This window comes from Diuraphis noxia, unplaced genomic scaffold, assembly GCF_037042655.1.
Source record: "Diuraphis noxia isolate RWA-SAM2 unplaced genomic scaffold, SU_Dnox_SAM2 contig0001, whole genome shotgun sequence".
Classification (NCBI taxonomy): Eukaryota; Metazoa; Arthropoda; class Insecta; order Hemiptera; family Aphididae; genus Diuraphis; species Diuraphis noxia.
This window is the reverse complement of record NW_028301711.1, coordinates 15,105,412-15,132,424: the sequence shown is the minus strand read 5'-3', so window position 1 is coordinate 15,132,424 and position 27,013 is coordinate 15,105,412. Positions and strand designations below refer to the sequence as shown.

Here is a 27,013-nt window from a genome sequence, read left to right as displayed (position 1 = left end):
CCATATGGTAAACTACATTGGACACAGGAGGCATGGGTTGGCCACTTATATTAACAAGAAGAAGATATCCTCACTTAACGCCATAAATGTTGATGGAAACGAACACTCGCGTGGTATCCGTATAGGTGAATTAACCATATACAATGTATACAAACCCCCATCGTGCAACTGGACGCCGTCGGTATTGCCAGTGTGCCAGCATCCCTCAATATATGTTGGAGACTTTAACTCTCACAGCACAGAATGGGGATATACGGCTGAAAATGAAGATGGAGAATTACTCTCAAACTGGGCTGCCATAAACCAATTTAAGTTGATTTACGATGCTTGGGCAGGGGGGTACATTTGAATCCGGAAGATGGGGCACGAAAACATCTCCGGATTTATGTGTCGTGTCCGAAGATCAAGACGGCCTACCACTCAGTGTAAATCGTGTAATAAAAAACAAGTTTCCCAAAAGTCAACACTGCCCAGTGATTGTGTCCGTAGGAATTATAATACCGACGATTGACAAGCCACCAATGCCAAGATGGAATCTGCGAAAAGCGGATTGGTTTGCTTTTTCAAAATACGTCGAGGAAAACATAAACCGAATAAAACCTGAGACGGATAATTACATAAGATTCGTAAAACTTCTAAAAACAACGGCTAAAAAATCTATACCCAGAGGACACAGGCATAGTTATACTCCCTGCTGGACGAAGGAATGTGATGATCTACTTAGTGAGTATGAAAAGGATGGGACCGAGGTAAACGCAAACCGCCTAATTGGACTCTTAGACGAAGGAAGAGATGGCTAGAAGCCATGGATAATTTAGATTTCACCCATTCGAGCAGAGAAAGCTGGTCTCTTCTAAGGAAATTGGGTGCCGCGCAGCCCTCGTATACAGATAATAAAGTATCGCCGAATGATGTCTCAAACATCCTTTTCAAAACCTCAAACATAAAACCTAATGAGTGTGAAAAAACAAAGATTAAGTACGAATACAGAACAATACTTAATAGTTGTGTCGAAAGATCGGAAATAATGCTTGACTTCAACGTTGCAGACATAGAAATGGCCCTGAGCCTCTTAAAAAATGGTAAAGCCCCTGGAGTAGATGGGGTATTACCAGAGTTCATAAAGCACTTAGGACCAAAGGGTAAATTATAGCTCACCAATCTTTTCTCATACGTCAAAAACACATCTACTCTACCTAAAGCATGGCGGGAAGCAAAGGTGATTGCAATCCTGAAACCCGGTAAATCAGGAAACGATCCAAAAAGCTGTAGAACTATCTCCCTGCTGTCCGTTGTGTATAAGCTATTTGAAAGAGTACTCTTGGCGAGGATACAAATGAAAATTGAAGTCACCCTTCCTAAAGAGCAGGTGGGTTTCAGACAAAATAGAAGTTGCTGTGAACAGGTTCTATCAATGGTGACCCACGTCGAAAATGGGTTTCAAGAAAGAAAGAAATCGGGAGCAGTATTCCTAGACTTGACCTGTGCATACGACACGGTCTGGACGCGTGGGTTACTCCTGAAGTTAGCAAGCATTTTGAATTGCAAAATGACCCTCAGACTCATTGAATCCATGTTAGCAGACAGGAAATTCCGAGTTCATCTAAACAGAAATGTTAGCAGATATAAATACCTCCAGAATGGTCTCCCGCAGGGCTCGGTTCTTTCTCCAATATTATTCAATGCCTATACCGCTGATATAACAAGAACTATATCAAGGAAGTTCATTTACGCAGACGACGTGGGGTTGGTAGCCCAAGCGGGAACTTTCGAAGAGGTGGAAAATATATTGAACGTGGACCTTGCCAAAATACACGCTTTCTTTAAATCCTGGCACCTTACTCTAAACCCGAGTAAGTCAGCCGCAATTGTTTTCCACCTAAGCAATAGAGAAGCGAACAGGAAATTAAATCTGGTAGTGGATGGTAATTCTATACCAACCGAAAATACACCAAAGTACCTAGGCATTACGCTTGACAGATCATTAACCTTTAAACAACATCTAGAAGGGGTTAAAGACAAATTGAAAACACGAAACAATATCATCAGTAAACTGGCTGGAACAAGTTGGGGTTGTAGGGCAAACGTCCTACGAATTTCATCCTTGGCATTAGTTTACAGTGTCGCAGAATACTGCGCCCCAGTATGGGCTAGGAGCACGCATACTAAAAATGTCGACACACAACTAAATCGTACAATGAGAATTATATCAGGATGTGTCAAATCAACTAAGTTAGAATGGCTACCAGTGCTCTCACACATAGCTCCCCCAGAAGTGCGTAGGCAAGCAGCAGAGCAAAAGATGATTGAGAAAATACAAAACTCTCCAAGCCTTCCAATATATGATGACTTGTATAACGCACCAAACAAAAGATTAAAGTCAAGAAATCCTATATGGACGGTAAAAAATAGTACAATCACAGAAGGGGACTTATGGAATTGACATTGGAAGGACGTAGTAGCACCAAATAACCACCTCATAAGTGATCCAACCCAATTAGTTCCCGGTTTCGAATTCCCTCGTGCAACATGGACTGCCCTAAACCGCGTAAGAACTGGACAGGGAAAGTGCAATTATTTGATGCACAAATGGGGAATGGTGGACTCTCTACTCTGTAACTGTGGCCAGATCCAAACTATTAGGCACATTGTTGAGGAATGCCCGGAAACCAAGTTCAGTGGGGGAACATCAGGTCTACATAATGGCGACAAGGAAGCGCTAGATTGGCTGTGTAATCTTTCCATACGCTTATAGCATTTAATAGTTGTCACTTTGTAGTTAGTTTATTTAATTTATCTAGTTTATTTTAGTTATTTATTTATATTTACCTGTTATCACTTTTATTTTATTTTATTTTATTTATTTATTTTATTCCGTTATTACTTTTTGTTGTACACCAATACCATGCAATAAAAAAAAAACCGTCTTCGCTCAGAATCGTTTTTCGTATACAATGATATAATATTGGACAATCTATTCGCAACTTAGCACTTATTTGCAAATTCTAAAAAAAATGATTTATTCATTTTTAAGGTGACGATATACCTGCTCAAATACCTACTTCCGATGCTTTAAGAGTTCTTAAGTTTAGAGCAGTAGCAGCAACAAGACTTCATACTGATCCAATTAAGGCGTTACAATTGATGAAAGACAATGGTCCATTTTCAACATCAATTCACGGTATTGGTCTAGATAAATTTTTTGCTCATGTTTGGAGCCCATTACAATTGAAAATTTATAGACAATGTCTCAAAGAACTTGATACGCCTACAATTTCTTTTGATGCTACTGGTGGATGTTGCAAAAAAATTCAAAGAGATAAATCTGGTCCAATTTTTTTGTACGAAGGTGTTATGCAATTAAATAAAAGAAGTTTTACGGTCCTTTCGATGCTCTCGGAAGAACATGACAATTTGTCTATATTTGTATGGCTTAAAAGATGGTTAAGATGTAATTTCAAACCTCCCAAAGTAGTGATTAGTGACCAGTCTTTGGCTTTGATGTCTGGCCTAGTACAAGCATTTACACAATATTCTTCTCTCGAAGGATATTTAAGTGCATGTTTCTCTCTGGTTATTAAAAATGAAGACGTAGAAATACCTTCATGTTATATACGAAATGATGTGAACCATTTTATACATCTTGTGACACAATGGTGTCCGATAAAAATTCTATTTATCCAAGCACAAAACAAATAATAACCAGAACAATGGCATTACTTGTTCTTTGTACATCAATTAAAGATACCGAGATGATTTTGGAAGCATTATTCAATAAATTTTAAGTAAATTCGATGGAAATATTGAGGGCACAGACGCGTGGACTCCTTGTTATAAAGCTAAACGATATTTGCAATCCTTAGTAACAACTAGTGTCTTAGATTTAGTAGATACTGATGAAGGTAATGAACAAGATCTGAAAAATTCAAATAGAATCCTTACCAATGAAGATTCCGATGCTGATGATGAAAACGTATATAACGCCAATACATCTTTCAAAGATTGGGCCCAATCTATTGCTGACAAGTCTAGGTCAAAAGTTGAATCAGTAAAGGGAATCTCTGACAATGCACAATATCTACTTGCGCTTCAGCCAATTATAATAAGAACATTTAAATTATTTCCCCGTTGGTCCGGAATAATGAGACAAAAGTTTGGGTTCTGGGAAGAAACTGCCTCTAGTAGCCGGATTGAAAGTAATTTTAATCATATTAAAAATCGTGTGTTCAAGAATAGTAATTTACCTTTGAGAGTAGATTCATTTGTAGCACAACTCATATCATATTATAGAGGTGATCATCTCTTATTACAAGGAGAAAACGATAATCATTTGATAACGCATCGCGATGAAGACTCGCACGATAACAATGATAACATCGCATTTGAAGATGAAAACAATTTAAGCATATCCCATAGACCTATTAATGATGAATTAATATCAAATTTGAATGATGACTTAAGTAGTGATAGCCATTATATTGTTGTGGATCAAAATAATGTGAACTCATTCCAAATGAACACTGATGATGACTTGATGACACGCGAAATCGAACGCTTGTGTAATGGTAACAGTTTTAAGTCTGATGAGCAAAATAATGTTAGTGATAGTTCAACTGACGATTCATCATTATGTTCCTACACTGCCACCGATGAGATCGACCAACAACCGTCTTTTAGCAGCTCCAGTTCTGATTCCAGTTCAAATATTATCCAGTGTCAAGCATGCAGCATTGGGAATCTTCCAACGGGTCTTCACAAGTGTTCACAGTGTGATAAAGCTGTTCATATTTTATTTGGTTGTTCCATCAGGATCCCTGGCACGAATGAAGGTTGCGGTGAACCGAGAATTTGTCTTGATTGTGATAAGAAGAACTCAACAATAGCTGAAAATAATGCGACAGAAAGTTGGAATAGAAAAAGAAAACTACAGAATTCACGACCGTCACGTTCATATCTTGTTCGACAGGCTGGATTTGAATTTTTGAACCTCAATAAAAAGGGATCTATAATTCCTGTAATACTTTTGAAAAATGGAAATCATCTACTTAGTAGACCAATTGCGGTACCTGAGCATGGTAAATTAATGATAAGTAATACGTGTTCGGTAGATTCGATACTGTCAATTTTAGCAACGTATTGCATATAGCATTGGCTATATCATTTTCTGTCCACTTATATACTTTTTTGTTAGGATATAAAAGTAATTTTATTTGTGTTTCGGTAAACATTCCTGACAACACTTTATTAAATTAAATTTCATTTTTTTCTTTTAATTTATTATTTGGTATGGAATTAATAATCTCTTTCTGTTATTTAATGGTATTTTGTAATTCTAAATTTAGTTCTTTTTCTTTTTTTAGTTTTAAATGTAGATCCAATAAATGTTGTTTAAGGCTGTTTAAATAAAACATAAAAATAAATAGAATTGAATTATACATTATACTATTTGTATTTTTTTCATACTTCTCAACTTCATTCAAGTCATCACCACACTGTGTACTAACATCAGTTCTTTCCACTGGAAGTCTATACACCATTCCTATTTCACACTGAATACCAGCATCTTGTGTTTCACTTAATAATTGTACTCCAAAATCAGGTAGATCATTTAAACAATTATTTTTATAATTTGAAGTAAATGGATCAATTTTTTCTTTAGGTGCTTTAGAACTTTGAAAACTAGATTGGAATAAACTATCATGTATGGAGTGTGGTGTATGTGTGTTTACAGGCTTAAAATGAATTGTTGGTTTTTGAATTCTGGGCTGGAATAAAATGATTTAGAAAAGATTTAATTGATTTTTTTTTTTTGTTGAAAAATAATAACCAACCAAATTTTTTGATGGTACAGCATTGGGTTTAAGTTTTCGTTGATGTTTAGGAGAATATTCTAACATTCTTTGGATCAATGGTTTTTCATAATCAGATGAATCAAAATGTAATGAGCATACTCGTGCTATAACATTTACATATATTTTGGGTAAATTAAAATAATTATATACTTAAATAACAAATTAATCTATAGTTATTGTCTTATTATACTATGTATCCATGTAGGTGTATAATATATGACCATATATAAATGTTAATGATTTGTCTAAAAAATAACCCCGAAAACCCCAAAGTTTTTCGCTTTATTAAATGAAACTACCGACTAAATTTCATACTCATAGCTTCAACGGTCAGGCTAGTCGATGATGAATCACTCAGGACAAGTCATTATTTTATATATAGAGATTTATATATATGTTATGTTTTATCTAGTAATATTAAATTGTACGAACCTATGTCATACATTTTGTATTTTTTTTAAGCTATGACATAATACCAATAATTAGATTAATTTGCAATTTGGTTATTTTTTCGAGGTACCATGTTATACATACACGACAATCCTTAGTTTACTAACCAGAAGAAATTTTAATTTTTTCAGACATAATTATACTAACTTCAATCCACAATTTTTGCAGATATTCTTCCTTAGGAAAACGATGAAGGATTGGTTTGATTTGGGAAATTTTTGGTGTACGACTGCCACTCGTACAATTTTTTACTACGCGCACGGGCATTATAAAAAATATAAATAAAAAAACAACAAACAATGACAATAAGTAATAACAAACAATGATTATAATATGTTCCATTTTTCCATTACTCTACATTATGAATTATAATCACTCTAAATATGCAGCAGTAATAATTATAATATAGTATATTTATAAAAAATGTTAATTCAATACAATATATTAGAATAATAAGAATTCCCGCCAAATAGTATTTCACATCGTGGGACCGGCTGACGTCATTTTACAAGTGATAACAATGAATGCGCGTAACAACTGAATATCGTCAGAGTTGCTGTCATACCATGTTATTTAGTCATGATTTTACCAAGTTTGAATGTTTTAGCATTAAAATGTAAAATAAATTATTTAATCAGGGCCGGCGTTAGGGGGAGGCAAAACGGGGCATTTGTCCAGGGCCTCGTGCTTAAATATATTTTGTATAGAAATCTTGCAATAAAATAAAACAAGAATATAAGTAATATTATATTAAATATGTATAATATTTTTAAAAGCAACGTGGTGCGGTAAAATTACAAAACCTTTGTATACCTTTATATATTTTGGAAGTTGTCTGTTTACTCATATAATATGTAAGTTGACGTATTACATATAGAGTAGCATGGGGTAAAAGTGCGCGTTTTCTATTTATTTGGTTTTTATAATGTGATAAACATTTTAATATGCTCTCAAGTGATATTTTTTCAAAAGGTAAACTTATAAGGAATTTAAATTTATAGATTAAACTTTATTTTAATATACCTTTAAATAATTATTTGCAAAAAATGAAAAAAATAAAAATTGGGAATCTTACCCCATGCGTGGGGTAAAATTCCGTATAGGTAGGGGTAAAAGTCCTTATGGGAAATTAATATAGACTTAGTTGTGTAGAATAACTCTTTATTAGAAATTATTAATCAAAATATATTTTATATTTAACAATATTAAATATTATAATCTTTAAAATACATAAGGAACTTGGTTACCTTGTTTACAGTCCAATATTATTATTAACTTTTATAACTAAATTGCATAATACAATCAATATAAAAAAAATAAAAAAAACATATAATCGTGACTAGTTTGACAATTTGTTTCATTTAACTCATATTAAACATTTGAACAATATCTTTCCCTGAATGGAAAAATAAATTATTTAACACTTAAAATATTAATTAATGATTATAAACATAAAAATAAAACAATATATGCTTAAATTGCATAGTTTAAAATATAAAATAAATAATCTCTTTCTCATAACTAACTTGTCAATTTCAATAGAAACTTTTAATACAAATTTAAAAAAAAAATAATTACCTCTTTTTCATGACTACCTTGTCAATTTTAACAAATAGATATTTAAAATACAAATTTAAAAAAAAAACTGACATTAAAAAATGTAACTGAAGTATTATTTCTATGAACATAAATCGCATACAAAGTCTTTATGGGGATCCTCATAGTATGAACATGCTTCATGCCACCAAATGTTACATTTGCAACACATAATCCAATCTTCAGTTGGTGGATCTTCATATTTTTCATTACATGCTGGACAATTTTCTTTGTAAGTTACTGTTGTAGCTGATTCAGCGTTAACCGGTGTGCTTACTTGTTCAGAGGTATCAGCTTTTTTAAGTACTTTTTTCTTGTTTGGTTTTGATTTAGTTTCAAATAAATTTCTTCTTGCTTTCTTATCTGCTTTTTTTTTTTCAGAAATTAGTTTTGCATTTTCCTTATCTTTTTCTAAAGTTTCAAGTTGGATTTTATAAGGAGTAGAAGACAAAATTTCAGATTTTTTACCTTTGACACGACGCTTTCTTTTTAGTGATATTTTCGGGAGAGGTATTATATCTGCAGGTGACACTGGGGATTTTATAATTTTTGAAGTTGAGGCTTGAAGTATACTATTTTCTATTGGCTCTGTAAATATATTAGAAGAAATTACTATAAGCGATGATGTAGATTGCTCTTCAACTGTTTGATTTAATTGAACTTCATCATTAACAAATTCAATTGGCATATTTAAAATGTCTAATGGCTGATCATTTTGAGGATCTTCAGAAACTGTCTGATCTGTCACTGTAGAAGGTAGAAAATCATCATCACTAAAAATATTTGGGTTGAGTGGCCAAATTCCACACATTTGAAATGCATTTAATGCTTTGCTCATTGTTGCAGTTTCTCCATATGCATTACCAAAAATTTCTGCAAGTTGATATAAAGTGACCACTCTTCCAGGATGTGTGGTTGTCCATATATCATAATGGTAGGCATAGTAGTCTTTTAACGGTTTGAAGAAACATCTATCTAATGGTTGAGTACGATGACTTGAATGTGGTGGTATACTTACCAAATGTATAAAGTTAGTTCGGCAATATGTTATTGTATTTATATTAATATGTGAGGTGTGATTGTCCAAAATAAGTAAAACTGGGGAGTCTTCAGATGGTTTAACATGATGTTTAAAATGTTCTAACCACTTTAAAAACAAATCTGAATTTATGTAACCACTGTCAGATAAAAAACCTAAAGTTTCTGGGGGTGCACCATTCAAATATTCTTGTTTCATTCTTTTTCGCGGAAAAACTAAAATAGGGGGTACATAAATACCACTCGCACTGAAGCAACAAACTGCAGTAACTAATTCACCACGTTCGGCAGCTACAGATTTTCCTACTATTTTTTTTCCTTTAGACGAAATCACTTTTGGGACTTTATTTGGTACTGTAAGTATTCCTGTTTCGTCCATATTGAATATACGACTTGGTGGTACATTCAATTTTTGATACACTGTTTTTAAATTATCATAAAATCGATTTATTTGATAACGATTGAATCCCATGATTCTCGCAACACTTGTTTTTTGAGGAGTTCTTAATGATAAATCATGTCTTACAATAAAAGAATTTGCCCAGTCATATCCCGCTAATTGTTTTTCTTCATTAAATCGATGTTCAATGTCATTTTTTAATGCAAACTGATATGCTAACTGTTGTAATTTTTTAAAAGATATCCCATAAAATCTATTGTCTAAGTCTTTACAATGTTTTGCTAACTCATTTTCTTGTTCATCATTAAATGTTCTTTTAAAACGCCCCAATGATGAAACACCATGTCCAACTTTTAATCTTTTTCTTAGTGCTGACTCTCCTATCCCTAATTGCATTGCTGCACTACGAACCGATACTCCACTATCAATTAAATTTTTTGCAGCATTATATATTACTTCAGTAATTGGGACACGATTCGTTTTTCTTACATGAGTTCTAAAATGAAAATTATAAAGGGCAGGTATTCAATAAAATATAGTAATTAGAAAATTAAATTGTTCCTGGCCCGGGGTAAGAGTACGTACTGCGAACTTTTACCCCAATTTAATTTTGTACTCTTACCCCAAACGAACATTTTTAACTAATTCATAATTATCTTTTTATCTGTGTAACAATACTATTATACGACACTTGTAATATAAAGTTTACAACATATTACAACATTTAATTAACAGTATCATACCTATTACAAGCGGTATTAGGTTACAAATAAACTTTAGAAAAAACTAGAATATTACATCAGATGATTGAGTAATTTAACTTACCTCATAATTAACAAAATAGTGTTCCAACCATGTGCAAACGCACGGACGATCGTGGAGAAATGATAAAATAATCATTGATAATATACAGTTTGACCGTATATTGAAAATTAAATTGATAATAGCGAAATTGGACTCTTACCTCATGTGCACTCTTACCCCAGGCTACTCTACGTTTAAAAGTAATCATTAAACAGTTGAAAATTGATAAACGCTATTTCGCTAAAGTATTTTTTAATACTATTAAACATCATAGATGTAACTAGGGTCAACATTTTGGAAGAGCTTAACTCTTTAATATGTTAAATTTAATTATTAAAAACATTGTTTTATTTGGGACATGTATTTTTGATAATTTTTCGTTTTTAATTACACCTATAGTCTATAAATTATAGATAACTATAGTTATTGCACAGGCCCTCGCAAAAAGTAGCGCTGGCCCTGAATTTAATTAATAACTCTAATGAAAAAAACATTAAAATACTTTAATTAATGGCTAACAAATGTTACTCTGTTCAAAGTATATGAAAGTAACAAAGTAGCTTGGGAATCAGCAGTACATAATACAGTAAACAATCAATTAAAACCATTGGACTACATTTGTTCTAAACACTTTGCACCTGATGATGTTATTACCTACTAACTATTCACAAACACCATCTGATGTAATTTGCCGAAAGTAAATTATAATATATAAGCATGAAACTAGTGAGTGATATAGTGGATAATATACCCAATATCTATCTTGTTTTTAATAAAATAGAGGGAAATAATTTATATAGTTTTAATTTTTATACATGATTCAAATACTTAATAGAATACCAGTACTTTAAGTTTTTTTTTTTTTAAGGAATATCATAAAAGAACATTGTTCAAATTGAAAAAAGGATCTATTCCATTTGTATTTGATCAAACAAATATCTCTAAACCTTTATCAACGGCTGAGTCAGCTTGTGAACCATCAACTCACACATCTGATGTAATTATGCCGAATGTAAATTATAAAATATAAGCACTAAGCTTGTTGGTGATGTAGTATATTATATACCCTCTTGTTTTCACTAAAATAGAGTTAAATAATTTATGCAGTATTAATTTGTATACATGATTCAATTACCTAATAGAATGTCAGTTCTTAATGTTTTTTTTTTCAAGGCATATGATACAAGAGAATTGTATGAATTGAAAAAAATAATTACTCCATCTGCAATTAAACAAAAAAATATCTTTAAATCCTCACTGACAGCCGAGTCATTTAGAAAATAACTTTTTCCAGTAAAAGTGATATTAAAATTTGAATTGTTTTATTTTATTTTTACTATCTATATATTAATATCATACATGAAATTAATTTTTATATTTTAAGGCTCCACAGTAACTTTAAAAAGAAATATTGATTGTATTTATCCTGCAGTAACAGATACACCTTATAAACAAATTTGCTTAGTGGATTTACAGGTAATAATTATTTTAATAACAAGTAAATAGGACCTTAATAAACTTAATAACCTCGATTAATTAAATTGTTTATAGGTATGCATTATTTTTTATTTCTGACTTGATGCAATTTTATTTACAGAAACCAGTGTTTCTTAATGAATTGGTCAACTCAATAAGTTTACCACTTGGATGGTGCACTTTTAAAAATGAAAAAACGGTAGTCTTCTATAATCCTGTATTTAAAATTAATCATATTATCATTGAAAAACAATTAGTTGTCACTGATGACAAAAATATAATTTGTTTTGTAAATAATGAAATAATAGAGCCTGCGAATGTAGGCTTGATTCAGCCGTCTAATTCTATAAATATTTCAAATATATCTGAAGTAATTAGTTCATTTAATTACAAACAAGTGTGCCAAGGTGGACCTATGGCAATACATTTTCCCGGTAATAAATGCATCATTCTATATTATGTTTTCTATTTTATTAGAATATTAAATATTTCATTTTTAAATTTTCATACATACTATTTGGCTTTGACTAATATTTTGTTTATTTAGGAGTATCTATTGGAACAGCCGAACTTAATAATGGATTATGGCGTCATAAGAAATGCTCTGTTTTAGTATCATCAAAAAAAAAAAAAAGATGCCTAAAATGTGACTATTTATTTCCAATATTTTAAAAATACCAGAAAATTGTATTGTTAAAAACTTCAAGACCAATTGGTGCTACACTTACTCCCATTCGTCGTCGTGAATTCAATAATTTATTAAGTAAAAAGAAAAATCTTAAAAAATCAAATTTATTTTACAATCAAGTGTAAATATATAACTCTTAACCTAACTAAAAATATATATTTCTAGACTTAAATTAAGCATTAGCAAGTGGAATTCAGTATTAGCTAATATTCAAAATAAAACTGCAACTTTAACAGACAGTACATTGAATACTTTATTTACATCAAATAACTTAAATAACTCACAAAAATCTACAATCCAAGAAATAATTAATACACGCAAAGTATTAAAACCAAACAATTGGAAATATTCAGAAAACTGGATTATGTTATGCATTTTACTAAAAATAAGGTTGGTATTATTACTAATATTAATATTTTTAAAACACAAGTATAATATGAAATCCAATTACTTTTGAAAATTTTAATTTTTAATTTATCCATAGATCATCTTCCACTTATTTATTTTTAAAGAACAAGAAATACTACCTTTACCATGTGCACGCACTATTAGAAAGTATTTGTCTCTCATTAATACTCAATGTGGATTTGATGAACATTTTTTTTTTTATTATTCAAAAAGAAAGTATCCATGTTAAATAAAGAACAAAAGCTAGGTATGTTAGTTTTTGATGAGATATTCCTGCGTGAAAGTTTGCAAGTGAATTCCCAAACCCTAACATACTCTGGGTTTAGAGAATTTTGGTGGGGAAATTGAAAGTTCGGGGTTAAAAGCCAACCATGGTTTAGTTTTTCTTTTTCAAAGTCTTGGAGCAAACTTCACACAACCAATTGGAGTTTTTGCTTCAAACGGCCTTGTTAAAGGTAACATGTATAAATACCTGTCAATTAAAATCTTATAATATCTAACATTCAGTAGTTACCTATTTTTGTTTTTAACCTTTATAATTTGTGTATTATATTATTTTATGTTGCATGATTTGATCATTGCCTGTCTTGGGAAATGCAAGTTTATATCTTGGAATTTATAAATTAGATAAGTATATAATATTTAGTATTACCAATAACCATTATGAGTAACTGTTAAGTAGTTTATTTAAATTATTGCAAACTATAATTATGCCTGTGGTAAATATGTGATGTTTTCATTGTAAATGCAATTTTTGTAAGTTTTTACAATTTAATATAAAAAATATTATTTAAATTATATCAGGTTTAGTTTTGGCACAACTAGTAATCAAAGCAATTTGTTTACTGGAAAAATCTGGAGTAATAGTAAATGGAGTTGTCTCTGATGGAGCAACAACAAATCGTAAGCTCTGGTCAGAATTAGGTGTGACTGATGAAAAAGAAAAAGTCACAAATTCATTTGAACATCCTCTAAATAATAAGAGAAACATTTTTATGATCTCGGACGCACCTCGCCTTATAAAAAATATCCGGAATAGATTATTCAATAAAAAAGGATTGAGAGTAAATATGAAAATGTTTTTTTTTTACTATTTAATTTGTTATCAAAATTTATTATTTTACAGGAATCACCAGATTCTAATTATATTAGATGGTCGCACTATGTGGAGGTACATAAAAATGATTTAGAAAGAGATTATATTGCACCATTAAGAGTGTGTACGAAAATTACTCACAGACATTTGGCACCTGACAGTTTTAGTAAGATGAATGTCAAATTAGCTACCCAGGTAATATATTTATTTTATAAATTTTATCTAATAAATAATATGACTGTTCTTTAATAATTTTACAGGTTTTTAGTAATTCGATGGCTAAAAGAATTGAATATTACCGGTGTCATGCCAAAATCAAATCATTAAAAAACAGTGAACCTACACAAATATTCACAGAACGAATAAACACTGTTTGATGCATTAAACCGAAGGTATCCAGCCGAGGGTATAAAACATAAAAGTCATGATTTTGATGTGAGTAAAATTATATAATTAATACCAAAATGCTACCAGTATACAGTTTTATAAATCAAAAAAAATTATTACACATCCAACTATTTTGATTAATTTATAATTTATAATTAGGTATTAGAAAATACATTAGTATGGCTAGATTTATGGGAAGACCATGTACTTAATCATTCTATTCCTGAAGAAGAATTTTTATCAAAATCGACTGCTGAAGGTCTACGTGTTACCATGAAATCAGTAATAGAGTTATCCAAGCATCTTTTGGAAGAATGCGGATTTAAATATGTCTTAACTTCAAAAATGAACCAGGATCGTCTAGAGGTAAAATAAATGTAAGTCGTTAAAATGTTCCTAATTATAACAAAAACATTCATAGATAATTTAATATATTCTAATAATAATTTTTTTTTACATCAACAGCAATTTTTTGGTATGGCAAGACAGGCAACTGTTCCGAATGATCACCCCAATTGTCCAACATTCTTACAGGTATACAAGTTGCTATCAGTATATTCCATAATAAAGCCTCCTAAGAGTGGTAATTGCACAATATTGGATTCAATAACACCGAAATTAAGTATAAAGGATATTAAAGATATATTTAGTAAAAATTACACATCTGAAAGACAATTAAAAATTGATCATTTGAAGAAAAGGTTAGATACATTAGTTGCTCAAGACATAGAAGTAGACAATGTATTTCAAGCTGATATTTTTAGTGATCATGACTATTATAAATCAGATACAGAATCATGTGTGTTATATTACATTTGTGGGTATGTCACAAGATATATTAATAAACACACTAAGTGTAACAATTGTCAAATTGCAGTACAAGGTAAAGCAAAGAAATTATTAGATTATTTAATTCCTTAACTAAAAATTATTATTTTAGGTAAAACATAATTTTGTGATATGGCTGAAGCAACTCTCACAAATATTAAAACTAGAGGAGGCTTAATTCATCCAAGCACATTTTTATTCAATTTTTTGACAAACGTAGAGGAATCATTTCAAAAATTTTGCAATGATTTTGATGTTTTTCAACAGACAGTTGATGATTTTTTTAACAAAAAATTGAAACTTATCAACACTTTTCCATGTAGTATGCTTAAAATTGAAGTACTGACTTTTATAATATCATATTATGTAAAGATGAGGATGTGTCAATATACAAAAGTTTTAAACAATGATCAAAAAAAAAAATAATGCAAAGAAAAAGAAGAATTCAAAACTTGTTAAAATATTAATCAAATTAGAGAATACAATCAGAAACAGAATTTTGAAATGGAGACTTAGGTAGTGAAAAAAATGCTTACTGTTTCGTCTGTATTTTTATAATTAAAATTTAAAGTAGGTAGTGTAATATTTTTTGGGTAATTAAATAAATCGCGTATTTTTGTTATGAATGTGTACATCTACCCTACGTTTTAAAAATCCAGAATCTATTTTCCCTCAAAACCATTTACGACATAAAAAATGTATTGCATAAATTATAAATATTAAATAAAAATAAATAATAATGGTAATAACTAATAGTTCCATTCTAGTCCGTGATAGCGCTACATTCGCACAAGCCTACTCAATTCCATAAGCGGCCCTGCTCCCCGTCACTCGCCCACCTGCAGTTCGTTTCCAGTCCATACTATCTTAGTCTGTGGCGATGACGCTGCTCTAAACCTACAAAACTCTTAGGGTGTCTTAGGAGGTGGGGGCAGATCTTTCAGAAACATAACCTATGATGATGAAATTAACCTCCAAATATTTAGTATCAAAATATATATATATTTGGACATAGGAAACAGATTACGATTTTTTTCACATATTATTTAATTAATAAACTTTACTAATTTTAATTTTTATAATATAAATAATAAAATACGATTTAAGAATTCAGCGCAATAGTGAGTCTGAGTTTTAAACCCAGGAATTTTAGTTTTTTATGTTGGCAACACACATGATTATGGTCGTCGTCACGTTTAACCTAACCTAAATTAATCTAACACTTAACCGTATTTCGTCGACGACAAAGCTTTGTAGGTAATATAGTAGGTACAGGGTTGAGTTGCCGCACTATTCACATTGTCAGTCGTTTTTGTGTCACTCAATACGATTTTCTTCATTCGAGCTCGTTTCATTTTCCGTCTGTTTATCACCAGTCATGGGGTATATTATTAAGGTATGTTAATTTGCATTATATATTTGTTTATAGCGTCTATTTCAATTGAAATAGAAATGAAAACGTGGTTTTGCATTTTGTTTCTTTTAAGCCCGGTGGCGGCAGTTTTATTTAAAAATATATTTGTTTTCTCTTTTATACAAGCGACAAGGAAATTGTCGTCAACTAATTCTATATATTAATTTTGGTATCATTCTTTTAACTCTATTCGAAAAAAATGAAAATATAGCTATTTACAGATTTTTTTTTTAAAATGTATTTTCAATAATTTATTTAAATTTTTAAATTTTGGGTTTCAATTTATTGGTTGAGTTATATGTAATTCTAAATACTTTTATACCCTCCATATTTAAAGCCTCTTCAAACACATGGTAATTTAATTATTTTCATACTTCATTCCAATTTTAATGATTAAGAAATAAGAATACAGTTATTGCTCGTTTATTTGGCTTTTACTTATATTCTTACTTTGATAAATTAAAATTATTATTATAGTTATCTAACATTATTAAATGGATCCGACAATTGGACCTTGAAGAAAAACCGATAGTTTCAAAAAACGACCTAATGGCGAAGGTAATTATTATTTGAATTTTCATACTATATCTACATGTATTAAAGTTTGTACATGATGTGTTATTTTTTTTCAAGGTACAACAAGTTACAGAAAGTTTAAAAACTTCAGACACAGGTATTATATATATAATTTATCTCAAATCTAAATTAGGTTGATAAAATGCCTAACACATTGATAGTTGTAATTATTACAACTATCATTAATTTAAAATTGTATTAGATTTTCAATTAATTTTGGATAATTCTTTAGGAGATGTATTTCCAGTACCGATAGGGAGTGGAGCTATAAGAGGTCGAAGACAAATTGATTTTGAAAATTTTGGGTCACCAAGAACTGTATCTTCATTGGGTGAAATTGGTAAACAAGGTAAGGTATTATTTAAATGAATATTTTAAAAATACTCTAGGACTCTATTATTAAACAATAATTAATTAATATAATATTAATCAATAATATTAAACAATATTAAAACAATGCTTCAAATAATTTTAGTTATTTGTGATCAGATATACCTATTAAGACAGTCAATGACATCTACTTGGGAAATGAGATTAAATGGAATAACTATACTAATAAATTTACTAGCATTATTACATAAAATATTATAATATTTGTAAAATTGATTGAGTTACCCGCATTTAATTTATTTAATTATATCAATAACGTCTGTTGTTAATAAGTGTTATTACATTATGTTAAAATTTTCTCTTCAAATGTAATGGTAAACATTTTTATTTTATTGTACCTATATAATGTTTTTCATTCTTAGGGTACTGTGCGGGTTCCTGCTCCATGTCAGTTGGCATTTCTCAATGGTCAAACCCACAGACATTCTACCCACAATGGATTGGATTATTGGTTATACTTTTTATAATTGTAAACTATTTTGATATGATGATAAATCATTCATATTAAAATAAACGTATTATGGTGAAAAATTCAAGTATCTATGATTAATACTTTTTTTGAATATCAATAAATAATAAAATTATTGTTTAAGTTGACAGATTTAACAGGTGAATATTTATGTGTTATGTATAACTTCAGATGATTGTAACATTGAATAAATTTTTTCAACTAAACTTCTTGATGAATTAAGACATGTTTTCAAAAATCGTATTCTATTACTTGAGTACTTTGTACAATAAGCAGAAGATAGATTTACATTGGCAGAAAACATATTTCAAAAAGGGAAAATGGATTTATATGCACTAAAAATATAAAATATTTAAAATAATATATTAAAAATATTTTCTTATATATTAGGAACATGAAAATTATATTTTTAGCGCCGAGGTGGTCCACCACTACGTCCACGACTTCCACCTCCCCGAGGTCCTCCACGACTTCCTCGCCCTCTTGGACCTCCACGTCCACGACCTCTTCCGGGTCCTAAAATAAAACAATAAGACATTAAATAAATAATCTTAAATGTATTTAAAATTTTAGTTAATCTATAAAGTGAAATATAGGAATTATTAGTTGTTATTTAATATTGATAAATTTTTATTTAGTTTTATAAATTACTTATATTGCCTTTTTGATAATAGAAAAATTATGTTACAAACCTCCACGAATTCCTCGGCCGTTACGATTTACCCTTGACTTAGGTGAATCGTCAACTAGCAATGTTTCAAGGGTTAGTGAATCTGGTAAAATGAAGTACCGTATATTGTTACCACGGATGCTAAGTGTATCATAATGTATTGGCTGATTATTTTTCATAGTCATTTTGACAGTTTTCAAGTGCGTGTTCATCGCAACATCAACTCCTAAAATATACATTTTTTAGCATCTGGGTAATATTGTTGTTATTTTGTTTCAAACAAATAATGCTTATAAAGGGCCGGTATATATGAGTGTTATTTTCAACATACAATATTTTATATCTTTATATACTAGGTAAGGTTATATAATGTAATATCTATTTAGATTTAAAATATACTTGCGATAGAATATCATGCAAATAGCTCTTGTGTGCACCAGTCTTTAGAGTATAAAAATATTAAAGTAATATAGATTTATATGAAAGTAGTTTAGTTAAGAATGTGTGGAGAAAATAAAAACTATAATAAAATATCATTAGATTGGTTAGTAAATGAAAAATTATGTAATAAATGAATAAAAAATAATATGTAATATATTTTATAAATTATGTTTAATAGCTCTATTCTAAGAAAAATTTCCATTCAATTTTTGAATTTTATTATCATTTTACGTGTGACTAAAGTTTTTCTTTATATCAGCTTAACTCATCTTGAGTGTTGTTTTGTTCTTTTCTTATTATTAAAATAAAACATTAAATGTATAATATACATTTTATAATGTTATTTATACTATTTAATAATGAAATTATGTTTAAAAATTACTAAAATGAATTTATTTTTTAATATTATATTATAATCATATTTTGTGATCCATTTTAATTGTAGATATTTGAAATCATCTAAGCAGAAAATGTATGCTTAGAAATCTATGAATTTTTGGTAGCCATCTGGTTATTTCTCTTTTGGTATAGACAAAAATTCACATAAGTTCAATTTTTTTCTAACTATAGCAATTAAATAAAATGTAAAATTGAATTTCATTGCATTTTTAATTATTTTTTGTTTACTGTTTACCTGTAATGGTTCCGTGAACACTAGTACCATTTTTCAGTTCTAACGTTACTGTTTCATGACTTAGTTTCATCAAAAACCTATTGATATACATGAAATAATCAGATAAAAGAAAAAAATTGTCAATAAAATGTTAAGCCTTTAAGAATCGAATATCTTAATTATTTTCTTAATATATAATATATATATATATATATATATATACAGTGAGTGTAAAAAGTATTCGTACACTCCGTGTTTTTGAATAAATATACACTTTTCTTTATAATATTTTATTTTTATCAATAAACCAACATTCACATAGTAATTTATATATGTATTACTAAATGTATTAAAAAAAAAAAAAACCATGACGACAGTAAAATTCACGAAAATAAGCGACGGCTTAGTCGGCCACAAAAACTTTCGGACCATGACAAACGTATAGTCATACGAACAGTTCAGATAGATCCAAAAATTAGCGCTCTTAAAATAGCACAAAATCTTGCAAATTTTTCTAGAGTACATGTTTGTGAATGTACAATTAGAAATTGTTTGAAAAACAGTGGTTACTATGGTTGAATAGCTCAACGAAAATATTTTGTAAATAAAAAAAATAGAATAAAAAAAAGGCTTGCTTTTGCAAATGGCAACTTTCATCCCTCTATTAATTTTTGGAATAGAGTAATATTTACAGACGAAAGTAAATTTAATATTATCGGCTCAGATGGAAGACGTTTTGTGTGGAAAAAATCAAATGCAGAAATAGAACCAAAGAATTTACAACCTACAGTTAAATACGGAGGAGGTTCCTTAATGGTTTGGGGCTGTATGAGTGCTATATGTTGGAAACTTGCACTTTATTGACGGCATATACGAACCAAGACATATACTTAAATATTTTGAAGTCACATCTAACATCAAGTGCTGAAAAAATGGGCATCAAGGACGATTTTTTGTTTACACAAGATAATGATCCCAAGCACACTGCAAAAAAAGTCAAGGCTTGGTTGTAATGAACAGAATACTTTGTTACACCACCACAATCTCCGGACATTAATCCTATTGAAAATTTGTGGGACCATTTGGAAAAAAAAATTCGAAAGCATAATATTTTAAACAAAGAAACTCTAAAAAACGCTCTAAAAGAGGAATGGAATAAAATAACTGCAGAAACAACATCTCATCTGGTTGATTCAATGCCTAGGAGACTGAAGGCTATATTAAAGTCCAAAGGCTACCCTACAAAATATTAAACAGGATTATGTAATGATTTAAAAATATTTATTTAGTTAAAATCATTGGATGTACGAATATTTATTGTAGTAATATTTATTATTATTATTATTATGATTATGAGTATTATTATTATGATTATTACTGTCGTCATGATTTTTTTTTAAATACATTTAGTAATATATCAATTACTATGTGAATGTTGGTTTATTGATAAAAATAAAATATTATAAAGAAAAGTGTATATTTATTCAAAAACACGGAGTGTACGAATACTTTTTACACTCACTGTATATATATATATATATATATATATATATATTATTATTTTTTTTTATTCATGGTACAGCTTCAACTGCTGGTTATTAGCTTGTAATAAAATTAGTATTTAGTACATAGTAAAATATGGTTATACAATAGATTCTTAAATTAGATTATAAATATCAATTTGTTTTAAAAATGTAATTATTTTGTTGGTGTTGTCATAGGTAGGGTAGGGAGGGCTTCAAAGAGGTTGTCGGGCAATTTTAGATTTTTTCTGGTATCTATATGGATACGGCAGTGGATAAGGATATGCTTAACTGTGAGAGATTCTCCGCAGGTTAGGCACATGGGACACCTTTGAGTGACCTATACGTAAGGTGACCAGATATAAAAATCCAAAAAAAAGTACATTTTAAAACTTAGGTCCTCCTCTGTCATAATTAACCAATGTGTGTACTTTTCTACCCATTTTTCCCATAACATAAATATTAGCGGCCATGGGTCATCTCCATTTATATAATTTGTTTTTTTATCTGATTACTCTATTATTTTTTTCCTATAATCAACAATTAAAACTTATTATTTGAAATTATGTCAACTAATTTGGGGTGTGTCTAAGATGAAAATACTTAAAATTTAAAATTTTTTAAGTAAACTTAAACTAAAGTATAAATTATTTTTTAAAGGTAAAAATACCAAGTGTAAAATTTTCTAAAATTTTCTAAAATTATCTTCAGTTATGTTAGTTATTTGGTTATGTCCATTGTTGTAAATATCTAAACGGTGGTAATAATCAAAATAAAAAAAACAGTAAAAACACATTAACACATATTAGCTTATATTTTTTTTTTTAAAGAGTACAATTTCATGTACTTAACACTATTGTTAAGGACACACATCAAAAAAAAGAGTACTGTCCTGCAAAAAAGAGTACGTCTGGTACACATACCTATAAGTAGTCTACTGATAAATATTTCATCTTTACGGTTTGATGAATGGGGTTTAGGCCAGTATTCGGTAGAATTTTTTATTTCTCTTAATTTGTTATTGGGTGTGCGACGCCATTCAGATTCCCATAAATTGGTACAAAAAGTGTTGACATTTCTGATATTTATTTTTATGTAAATATATATTGGTATTTAAGAGTTTATTTTCTCATGTATTTATTCATTAATTTGGTTATTTTTAATTGTTTTAAATTAAATACTTCTCAACAACTTTGCTTAAGCAAATTTATAAAGGTAGGTAAAGTAGATTTATTATTCAAAGATTATAGCTTAAGTTTACCTTTCCACTTTGTTTATTCACTGATCACTAAAAACCACGAGCATATCATTAAAAATGAATTAATTATGTGAAATAGTTAACATGACACTAAGCTAGTTGTGTAAACAATAAATAATGAAAATGGGTACACGAAAGAGAAAAATACAATAATCAGTATTTGCCTAATCAAAACTATTTAACTTACTTGACCAACTTCATGATGGTTTTGCTCGGCTAGACTATTGTACGCTAAAATTATTATCAATTATGATGTATTTTATCGAACCAAACTTAAATTACCCACAAGTCACAAATTTGAACAGATGAACAGCGTACGCCTTCAGCGCTGTTGTATACTTGAGTATTTGACTGCAGTGAATAAGAATAATATCCTTTAGAAAATTCTGGTCATTTGTATTCAGAAATCAGAAGCGTCAGAAACGCTAGGAATTATAAAATAAATGTGGAATTCAAAATTTGATACACGGACACGGACGTACGTTGTGACGTTATCAACGATGAACGAATTCGTCGACCGACGACCGCCAGAGAAGCCGAATCAATATTTTCGACGAAGAATTTTTTAGTCCATCGATACGTATCGGTGTGAGATCGAGCGATACGTTTGCGTGTTTCGTGGCGTTTCGTGCGCGGCACACCAGGCACCAGCCGGTGACCAGCGAAACGTACCAATCCAGTGATCCATTACGGACTCAGAAATCTTTGCAATAATTATTATTTTACATACGGGCACGTGACAAATGGTTAGGTCATTATCCTTTTGCAGTTCTTTTTCATACGTGGCAGTGGCGGTTATAAGGGGGGGGGGGCGATAGGTGGATCGCCCCCCCCCTGGTTCGTGTTTTTTTATAATAAATTATTGAAAGAAGTATTAATCTTGGTACTATTTTTTTGTGTTTCTAATTTATAGAAATAGTATCAGCAATTTGTAAAGTTGTCTTGCGCAATATAGTACGGTATATTTTTAAATAATTGTAGTACTTAGTAGTACATTTTATTAATTTTTGTTATTATAGTATAATATGTACGACTACCTACGTAATATGTTATTCGGAAAGTTGCGTGCCATTGTTTATATATATATATATATATATATATATGGCTGCTAGGAATAATCTCAATAATGTGATAGATTTCCCATTCTGATATTACGATAATTTTAAGAGGACGCTACACCCGTATGTGTTGTCTCCGTCTTACAAGAGCGTAACATTGCAAAAACTGTTTCGCGCGGTAAAGAACCGAGAAAGATACAGTTATAACTAAGAAACGATATGTTCACCACATAAAAAGGAGAATTTTGACTGTGCAATATCGTTTTTATTTTTTCAATATCATTTATACAAAAAAAATTCTTATTGTTTTATAATATATTAATTTTGTGTTTTTTAAGCATGAATAACTTTTTTGTAGTTCGGATATCGAAAAAATAAAAACGATATTGCACAGACACAATCCTCCTTTTTATGTGGTGAAAATTTCGTTTCTTAGTTATAAGTTATAACTATATCTTTCTCGGTTCTTTCCCGCGCGAAACAGTTTTTGCAATGTTACGCACTTGTAAGACGGAGACAACACATGCGGGTGTAGCGTCCTCTTAATATGTATAAATCTAAAAATATAATAAACGCTATATTATACTCATAAACTCACATATATTATTACACGTTTTGCTAAACAAAAAAAAAAGACATAATATGCTTGTATTGTAGATTTTTATTATTAAAATGGTTGATTAACTGTGCATCTGTGACCAGTGCCTGATTTAAGGGGGTACCAGGGTGACTAGTTACCCGGCCCCAATTTGGAGAGGCCCCAAAAGTTTTGCTAGTTTTATATATTATTATAATATTAATAAATGTATATGAGGCCTCTTTTTATTTAAATCCCCTGCCCCAAAATTTGTAAATCAGGCTCTGCCAGTGCCTGATTTAAGGGGGTACCAGGGTGACTAGTTACCCGGCCCCAATTTGGAGTGGCCCCAAAAGTTTTGCTAGTTTTATATATTATTATAATATTAATAAATGTATATGAGGCCTCTTTTTATTTAAATCCCCGGCCCCAAAATTTGTAAACCAGGCTCTGTCTGTGACTATACTTTTTTTTATTTAATTGTAAGTACAAGGTGAACCTATTTTGGATTATTTCAAAATATTGGGGAAAAATTCCAACGACTTATTATTGTCCTATGATTTTTATAATTTCCGCCCCCCCCCCTTAAAAGTCAGTTATAACCGCCACTGATACGTGGGTGGATCAAATACCGGGTTTCTTGACATCGCGTCACACACTTGATTTAAAAGTCCTTTTCGATATTTTATTATGAAGTCAAAATCAATTATTTTACTTTTTAGTCGTTGAATTCGCATTGATAGAGTTTTAATGCTGTCTAGATATCTAAGCGGGGCGTGGTCTGTCCAAATTTCTACTTCGACATCATATACATATGTGCGGAATGTTTCTAACGTAAATATACTATTGCTAGCAATTCTAGTTCTACTGCACTATATTTTTCTTCTGTTGTGGTTAATCGCCGGGATACGAAATAAACAGGGTGCAGTTGCTTATCTTCTTCTGTTTTTTGCAATAAAGTTCCTGCTATACCGATTTTGCTTGCATCTGTCCATATTATTATAGGTAACCCCGGGTTAAAGTGTTTTAGAAGGGGTGGACTGGTTAGTTTATTTTTTAGATTTTCAAATGCATCTTGATGTAATATGGACCATTTTATGGGTGATTTTTTGGTGGGATAATGTCCCCGAGTTAGATCAGTTATCGGTGAAATTAATTCTGCAAATCGAGGGATAAATTTTCTAAAAAAATTGCACAAACCTAAGAAACTTCTTGTTTGTTTTATTGTTTTGGGGGTCGGAAAATTTTTTATTGCAGCTAGACCATCAGGATTTGGTTTAACTCCGTTCTGATTTACTATTTGCCCGAGTATCTTAAGTTCAAAATATCCGAATTTACACTTTGTAGCTTTTAATTTGAATCCTGATTCTCTTATTCGCTGTAATAATTTCTCTAGTACTATTAATAGGTCATCAAATGTTTTTGCGTAATTTATTATATCGTCAACATAGTTAATTGTTCCAACATATAATAATCCGGCGAGAGCTTTTGTTACTGCTTTTGAAAACTGTCGTGGTGAATTTTTATAACTAAACGGAAATCGTGTCCATTCGTACTGCCCAAATGGTGTTATAAATGCTAATTTGTACCTATCTGTTGTTCCTAATAGAATATTCATATTTTTTTTCATTAAGATTAGATAAATTTAATCGATTGTAGCATTCGTCTAAGTACCGATTTGTATGTTTTGTAATAATATTTACATCGGGTATAACTGTATACATGCATGTGTTATGTAAAGTGAGTGGTGATGACTCTTGATTTATTAATGCTGGAGTCCAATGATTATTTTCATGAATTACTCCTATCGTCGGTCGGTTTTTTTTCCAATATATTATAGCAGTGTTTAATACGTTATTATCTGTGTTTTGTGTTTAGAGATTATTATTAAATTGGTCTGCTAAATATGCCAAGTCATCTTCTGTCATATAATATCCCGATTTTGTATTTGGTATATTAATTTTTCTTAGTATTTCTATTGTGGATACCTCTAGCCCTTCTTCCCTCAAACATACACGTATTGCATGTGCACCACAATCACCGTCGGAAGGTACTTCTTCGATTTTATTTAAGTGTGACGCATCAAATAAAATACTCTCCATCAGTGTGTGGTCAATAATGTCGGTAAAAACAAGTTCCATTCCATTATTATTAATTTTTTTGGTAGACTCATTGTTATTTAATATTGACTTATTTGTGTTGGTGGTTTCGTTATAATTTAATATTGGCTTTTTGATGTTATGAATAGATATTGTTATGCATGTATTGCGAAATATGAACCTCAGCATACCGGAAATAATGGGCCATTCTTTTTCGTCTCGTCCCGCGCATATTTTTGGTAATGCTATTCTTTTAATTTGTTGTTCTAAGCAAAATGTTCTCAGGTTTTGTAATGTCGCAAATATGTTATCGTACGTTGGTTTTTCGTAATAGTATTTTTTTGTAATTAAGTATAATAGCCATCGTTTTTCTCTTTTAATGAATGCGATTTCCCTTACACCTTTTTTTTGTAAAATTAAATTGTCGATGTTATTAAATTTTTTACGAAACTGTAAAGCGATACCGCGATTCATTGTTAGGCATTCGCTGACGCAATGAGCGATGGCGTCACTTGACTGATCACTGAACAAATCGCCAGTTATTTCCTGATATTTATGGTTAAAGTTTTGTTCATTATTGTTAAGCAATAAAAATTGTTGATACTCGTTTTGTATTTCGTGGGAAACGTATTGTGGTTTGGTTTCCTGTATATCCTTTTTTACTTCCTGAGTTTTTATTGGTAATTTAACTTCTTGATTTTCATATTTGAGTAGTATTATATTGTCTTTTAAATTCATGACTATTTGTGTTTGTAATGAAAAAAATAAGGAGGTAGGAAGGTATACCTATATTTTTTTAATTACCTTTTCCTATTAGAGGAAGTATTATTGTTGGGGTCGTGAATTCTATTACAAGTAACTACAAAATTATCTATGAAGAACACAACTGTTCTTCTGATGAA

The 27,013-nt window shown here is 30.2% G+C and overlaps 2 protein-coding genes and 1 pseudogene across 2 annotated transcripts; 2 read left to right on the top strand and 1 right to left on the bottom strand.

The window, feature by feature from the left end:
* Positions 1-10,654: 10,654 nt before the first annotated feature.
* LOC149059912 (uncharacterized) lies at positions 10,655-13,855 on the top strand (annotated as a pseudogene).
* Positions 13,856-16,882: 3,027 nt separating this feature from the next.
* Positions 16,883-17,911, top strand: LOC149059911 (uncharacterized). The gene is made up of 4 exons (XM_089226863.1): positions 16,883-16,995; positions 17,071-17,110; positions 17,246-17,362; positions 17,766-17,911. The coding sequence occupies exons 1-4, from the start codon at positions 16,987-16,989 to the stop codon at positions 17,909-17,911; spliced, it is 312 nt and encodes a 103-aa protein (XP_089082989.1). The 5' UTR covers positions 16,883-16,986.
* Positions 17,912-18,228: 317 nt separating this feature from the next.
* On the bottom strand, positions 18,229-22,885 carry LOC149059910 (putative small nuclear ribonucleoprotein Sm D1). Its single transcript, XM_089216020.1, has 4 exons — positions 22,565-22,885; positions 19,618-19,694; positions 18,565-18,768; positions 18,229-18,388 (listed from the first exon to the last, which is right to left on the bottom strand). Exons 1-4 carry the CDS (start codon positions 22,576-22,578, stop codon positions 18,282-18,284), a joined length of 402 nt encoding a protein of 133 aa, XP_089072146.1. The 5' UTR covers positions 22,579-22,885; the 3' UTR covers positions 18,229-18,281.
* Positions 22,886-27,013: the final 4,128 nt, after the last annotated feature.

What these genes read in the sequence shown, in the direction of transcription:
- LOC149059911 (XM_089226863.1), top strand. An exon ending in TTTAAAAACTTCAGACACAG is followed by an intron (nt 17,111 to 17,245) that starts GTATTATATATA and finishes ATAATTCTTTAG; the next exon opens with GAGATGTATTTCCAGTACCG. An exon ending in GGGTGAAATTGGTAAACAAG is followed by an intron (nt 17,363 to 17,765) that starts GTAAGGTATTAT and finishes TTTCATTCTTAG; the next exon opens with GGTACTGTGCGGGTTCCTGC.
- LOC149059910 (XM_089216020.1), bottom strand. An exon ending in TGTTCACGGAACCATTACAG is followed by an intron (nt 18,769 to 19,617) that starts GTAAACAGTAAA and finishes TGTATATTTTAG; the next exon opens with GAGTTGATGTTGCGATGAAC. An exon ending in CGGCCGAGGAATTCGTGGAG is followed by an intron (nt 18,389 to 18,564) that starts GTTTGTAACATA and finishes GTTTTATTTTAG; the next exon opens with GACCCGGAAGAGGTCGTGGA.